Raw genomic sequence first — 6,549 nt, 5'->3', positions numbered from 1 at the left:
TTATATAATAAAAAAGGTAAATAAATAAATAATAATAAAAAAGGGGCGTCTTCAAAACAAAATTGAGGTATTTTAAAATACCTCCCTGCCGAAATTTCATCTGAAATGATGGAAATTTCCGGCTTAAAAGACAAGAAAAAAGAAATAAAAACGGGTCAAAAATGGGGTATGACACGCACTATATTATTCCCAAGTAAAAATGTAATAAGTAAAAAAAGATCTCAGCTTTTTATTTTTTAAAAAATAAATTTTCAATTAAAGAAACACATGATTTAATACTTTACTAAAAATTATGACTATGGGACATAAAGCCATAAATTATGACTATACCAATTCATTCTTTAACGTTATCCTCTGTCCCTTTCTCATTCTCTTAACTCTCTTCCCTCTCTCTAGCTCTCACCTTAAATAAAAAAATAAAAATAATGGCAGATAAAATTAGTAAAACGCTAACCCGTACATCAATGTTGTCAAGCAATGACCATCAACATTTTCATATGTGTATCACATTGACGGTACATGAATCTCTTTCACACTTCTACTATAGATCGCTATTTTTTTTTATTTTGACATTCAGATAGCTATTTTTTTACGGCGTGAAACATGTTTGTCTCCCTAACAGTGTCAAATTTGAACCGGCAATACTCCTACCTATATATATGAACCCGGATTCACCTTACAAAGCCTACATTGTATTTTGTATTTGTAATTTATCATTTACTTAATTCCTTCGAAGAGCAATAGTAAAAAATGGCCATGCTAGCAGGTGCGGAACACACCACAGGCTACACTCATACATGTAAAACCCTACTCGAGAAATCACAGGCTAAGTTAGTTAACTTCACAAACATGGTAATAAGCCTCGGAAAAGATGACCCCAGACGAGTTATTCACTCCTTTAAGGTGGGATTGGCACTAATATTGATTTCTATTTTGCAATATTTTCGTCCTTCATTCTATGCTTTTGGTGACAACATAATGTGGGCGGTTCTCACCGTGGTTCTTGTCTTAGAATTTTCTGTGGGTGAGTAACCATACATACATATCTATATCTTAGAATTCGTTTCATTAATGTATATATACTTATGTTAACAAATGCTATATATGATGTTGATTTATCAACTTAGTTTTTGTAACATTTTTCAGGTGCAACACTTGGAAAAGGTTTAAACAGGGTGTTGGCAACGGGTTTAGCTGGTGCTTTCGGTGTTTCAATCCGTAGAATAGCTAGTTTTTCTGGGGACAAAGGAAAGGCTGTATTGACTTCAATGTTTGTCTTTTTCATAGGTAATTACTAATGACTAATTAATTAACAGTTTATAAATTAATAATCTATTATATAATTTATGTACCAAAAATATGTTCTTAATTAATTGAATTCTATAATTTGCAGCTGGAACAGTGACATTTATGAGATTTTCACCGAGACTGAAGGCGAGTTACGATTATGGGTTGATTATATTTATATTGACCTTCTGCTTAGTGTCTCTTTCGGATAATACTGAAAATGAATTATTAGAAGTTGCCCAAGAGAGGTTATTAACGATAATCATTGGAAGTTGTATAGCTATTGTGGTATCTATTTGCATATGCCCCGTTTGGATTGGCCAGGATCTCCATAATCAAATTGCTGGCAATATTCAAAAGCTCGCTGATTTTTTGGAAGGTAATGTTAATTATTTCATTTGCGGTGCAATCAAACCTAATAACAGTATTCATTCATTGTCATACGTAAATATTGAGAAATTTTGTCTCCTTTATACTGTAAAAAAGGACATTTTCTTTTTTGTTTGAAAGGCAAATAACTTGTATATGAAAGCAAGCCAGTATGTATATGCTGTACAGTAAACTACTTACATAAAAAAAATGGGAATAAACCCATGCCCATGCCCTGCTCTCAAAAAATAGCAACCAAAAAAATACATTAAAAAGTAAGTGTGAAAAAATACGTTCTCCTTAAATCAAACTTTCAAAGAGTTATATTATTTTTACATTTTTTATAATATATTTTTATGTCGTTTTGTTTATCGCACTAGTTGTTTTATTTTATATTTTTTTTCTCTGATGTCATCTCTTCGTTAATTGTAGAAAAAATTATAGAAAGGGATGTAAAAATACATATTTTCTCATTTCAGATTTCAGAAACCAGCTTTGAGTCGGTGTATCGTAAAACTCAAGATGCAAGTCCAACCATAATAAACGACTGATCATAAATTTCAGTCCAAACAAACAACATGACTACCTTTTTTTTTATCGCACTACTATAAATTTCAGTCCAACCATAATAAACGACTGATTCTCAAGTCGTGTTCTTTTTTTCGATCTTTTTTTCTGCCTCGCAATTAAGTGTACCACAGAAAAAAAAAATAACAAAAAAACATGGGTAGAGAATTTGATTTCAGAAGACAGGTATACCAAACTGATCCTAATTAATAAATAGGGCTTCATTAATGATGTTTACCATTCGACAACTTATATATGAATATTTGTAGAAAATGCATCGAAATTCTTTGGTTTGGTCTTAGCGATTGATGCGTAATGGAATTGATTTTGGTAATGACTTTTTAACTTATTTTTCTGCTTGATCGATTTGACTAAATGTCCCTCTTAGTCCTGTCTGCTAATAAAGATTAAGTGGGCTTTTTTTCCTTCGCAGATTGGTGCAATAACCCTTTATATTGCATTTTCTGTATGCTTCAGGCTTAAACAGCAATCTTTTGGTATTTGCATACGGGCCACTATAATTTAATTTACTGCATTCAGATCTTGGTATATATATATATATATATACTATATTCGGGGTGGACACTCCTTACACAGTTACCCTTCATTTAATAGTTTTTTACTAATCAAAAAGAACAATGATTATAGACTCAAAGAAGCATAATTAGAGAAGTAGAGAACTAAATTAAAAAATCATTACAAATATTCCTTTTGCCATTTTTTTAAAATTAAACTATTTGTTATTAATATGTAAATTAGATTCAAAACTCATGAAAACAGTGGTCATTCGCAGGATTTGGAGATGAATACTTCAATAATTTAGGGAATACAGAAGAAGCTGCGGGTGATAATAAGCCATTTTTCCACAGATATGAAAGTGTCCTATCTTCAAAAGGCAGTGAAGAAACAATGGTGAACACCAATAACAAAATAACAATTTAATATTCTCTCACATAACCTTTTTATCCAGAAAAAATCACTCTATCAATTCATCACGTTATTTTTTTTTTTTTTGGTGTAAAGATCACGTTAATCTTCTAGGTTTAATTTCTTTTGACATGTATAGGCTGTTCTCGCAAGATGGGAACCTTGTCATGGCGGGTTCAGATTTCACCACCCATGGAAGCAATACTTAAAGGTTGGAAACCAAATACGGTTGTGTGCTTACAAAATTAAAGCTCTTAGTGTCTTCCTCCTCCGCTCTGAACAGGTACGTAAAGTATTTCTCATTTCATCCCTAAAAAAAGTACCCAACAAATTTTGTGTAGCTAATATATATTAATGACAAATAAGCAATTTTCGTCATTAATTAATTTTCGTCACTGATACATTAATTTCTTATACTACTCCGCCGTCACTAAAACAAGTGCCCTAACAAATTTGTGATGCTAACACTGCTTTTTTGCTATGCCCTACAGACCCCATATGAGCTACGAAACAGGATTCAAGAGCCATGCACAAACATTAGCATGGAATCTGGGATGGCCCTTAAAGAATCACTATTGATACTTAAACACATGACTAAGTCATCAATGCCAAATCCCCATGTGGCGAATGCTAAAAATGCTGCTGAATCTCTCAAATCCGTTCTAAGAACAAACCCGTGGGAAGGAGCTGATCATTTGGAGATAATACCAGCAGCTACGGTGGCATCACTTCTAATTGATATTGTGATTTGTGTTGAGAATATTTGTGAAGCTGTTGACGAACTAGCAACCCTAGCAAATTTTGTGCCGTCTGAGTTACTCCATCGAGGAACAGTGCAACCTATTTCTAATAGTGATGGTTTGGTTCATGTCATTTCCGTTGCTGAGTGAACATCAAGATTAGAATTGATCACAATAATTGAGAAGAAAAACTTACTAACGAAATGGATCAAATTTGTAGGCAGATAAGCCGTTACAACAAATAATTATGGTTTCTATTAATAATGTCATATCAGTTTTTTTCCCAAATTAATCCTTGATCTTTATATCATATTTGACTCGGTCGAAAGTGAAAAATTAGGTTATAATTAAAGTGTATTTATAATTTTTATTTAGAAATTAATGATTGAAATTAAAGTCTTGTTAATTAATAGTTTCATAATTTGTTATATATTCTTGATAATTATCATGTAAGAGACAAAATTTGTTCCAAAACCAATGTTATATTAGTTTTTAAATGTAATATTAATTTTTTTTTCATTTATGTCCCTTATAATATATTAATGATGAATAATAAAATATATAAATAAATAAATGATAATATAAGATTAATTTTGTAAAGTTATTATTCTTTCGTCTATTTATTATTTTTTTATCTGTGTAAAATAACTTAAGACAACGATTATTTTGGGACGAAAGAAATATATAATATATGTTGATTCAACGGCAATGATCAAGTGTCTTGAATTTACATAGACTTAAAATAAATTCCACAAGAATTAATTTCAAATTAATATTCTAAATAAACTAATTTCAAGATTTAAAAAAATATCAATGAGTTAAATTTATAGAACTATTTTATCTCAAAAAAATTTAATATCCAGTTATTAATTATAAGAATTGTACAAATATGTATAAATGAATTGTCTTTAATAATAAAAAAAATTAAACTTGTAGAGAGAGAAAATATTAGGGTGACATGCCCCCAGTAATATTTAACATACATTATGGATCAAAACTAATATCTTAACATGATGAATATAGGTGAGTTTAATTAGATACTTCTTTAAAATCCACCTACAAAAACATACTATATATAGTATCTTATTTGAACAGAAAGAATTATTAACATAAATAATTCGACCCTTGGATTCTTTAATTAAAATCTAAATTTTGATTTTTAATTTAGGCATAGAGACACAACGGGTCAAATAAGAAACTCAAATACCTCTAGTTAAATAAATAAATAAATAAAAGCTTATTCAAAATTTATCCATTTTCAACCCAATCAATTTCGTTGAAATCACTCCCAGTCAAATTATATTTGTATTCACTCTAGACTCTAGATATTTTAAGAAAATAAAATTGTATTGTTTTCTGTTAAAAGGTGGCCATACTTCATCGATCTCTGTGTACTTGCAAGTACAAGGTTAGCTAGAATTAATACTTCATGGTATAAAAAATAAACTAATCACTCAGAATCGAATTTGCGTACTACTAATCAAATTAGATTTGAACAAAAATTTCAAACTTAAAATTTTCAATTTCTATTAAAGTAACGTGTTCTTCTAATGAAAAAGTAACGTGCTGTTTTAAAGGAGTGAGATCACATCGCGTAGTTAGCAAGAAGGAATATTCTGACTCATACGTCAAGACTCTTCACAGTATAATTAACATTTAAATGTGTCAAAAGTCAGACGTTATATATTTACTACATTGTTACTTATCAACTTTGCCATCCGCTACATTTCCAATTTTCCAGCTAATCAAGCCATATATAGGTGTGCTTAATTGGTTGACTGGGTTTTTCTTCTTTGTTTTACATTAAAAATTTGTCATTTTTGTACTTTTTATCTTCAAGCACTTTACATAGCATTGGTGTCTCTACAATATTACAACGATCGAGTACCATGTGAGCTATTATGACAGCTGTTGTCATGAGACTTTCTGTCGGTTCATAACTCAGGCTTCATCCACTATTTACTGCCTTGAATTACAAATAAAATGCTTCATTTATTTGCAATTTGCATGCAAATAATTTCAGGGTTTGATTTATAATATTAATAAAAGGGTTATAACTCAATTAATTGAGTAAATTGCGTGAGTTATTAATATAAATTTTTTGACACCGTCTCTCATTCTTACAAGTAAAAAAATAATACTAATATTAGATCGCTAACATTTCGGTGCACATTTATTTTTTTTTATTTTTTATATTCTTTGGGGAACAACCATTGGGAAAAGTCATAGTCAAAAAAAGTTCAAATGTATAGTAAATTAATAAAATAGAAATTAGCTAGGATCTGGGAATGTTCTTTGTGTGTGTGTGTGTGTATATATATATATATATATATAGTAAAATAGGATGCTAGGAAATAGGAATGTTCTTTAGGTTTTGGAGTTCAACAATTAACAACTTTGCTCGGAAAGACGGACCAGCCTATAGTAATTAATTTTTTTTATAAAGGAATACTCTATATCTTTTATAATATTTTTTAAGCTTGATTCCATTTTTAATTTCGCTATGATGATTTTGTAATTGTGATATCAGAAGTTATGATTGTGTGAATTAAATCTTTCCACTTTTCTCTCATTTATAGTGAGGTTATTCAATATTTAACGATAAAAGTTGACGTGACAATTTGAGCAAGATATGATAATGAATAAATATACTATATAT

At 29.9% G+C, this 6,549-nt stretch overlaps 1 protein-coding gene across 1 annotated transcript; it reads left to right on the top strand.

Annotated features, from left to right (window-relative positions):
• The first annotated feature begins 849 nt into the window (after window positions 1-849).
• On the top strand, window positions 850-4,040 carry ALMT24 (aluminum-activated malate transporter family protein). Its single transcript, XM_003539435.2, has 6 exons — window positions 850-1,024; window positions 1,147-1,287; window positions 1,394-1,666; window positions 3,017-3,135; window positions 3,290-3,433; window positions 3,642-4,040. The coding sequence occupies exons 1-6, from the start codon at window positions 850-852 to the stop codon at window positions 4,038-4,040; spliced, it is 1,251 nt and encodes a 416-aa protein (XP_003539483.2).
• Window positions 4,041-6,549: the final 2,509 nt, after the last annotated feature.

Source organism: Glycine max, chromosome 12 (assembly GCF_000004515.6).
Source record: "Glycine max cultivar Williams 82 chromosome 12, Glycine_max_v4.0, whole genome shotgun sequence".
NCBI classification, from domain to species: Eukaryota; Viridiplantae; Streptophyta; class Magnoliopsida; order Fabales; family Fabaceae; genus Glycine; species Glycine max.
This window is presented reverse-complemented; position numbering and strand designations above follow the sequence as displayed.

Coding starts and splice junctions, on each gene's coding strand:
- ALMT24 (XM_003539435.2), top strand. CDS start 850: ATGGTAATAAGCCTCGGAAAAGATGACCCCAGACGAGTTATTCACTCC. Junction 1,025..1,146: donor TGTCTTAGAATTTTCTGTGG/GTGAGTAACCAT, acceptor AACATTTTTCAG/GTGCAACACTTGGAAAAGGT. Junction 3,434..3,641: donor TCCTCCTCCGCTCTGAACAG/GTACGTAAAGTA, acceptor TATGCCCTACAG/ACCCCATATGAGCTACGAAA.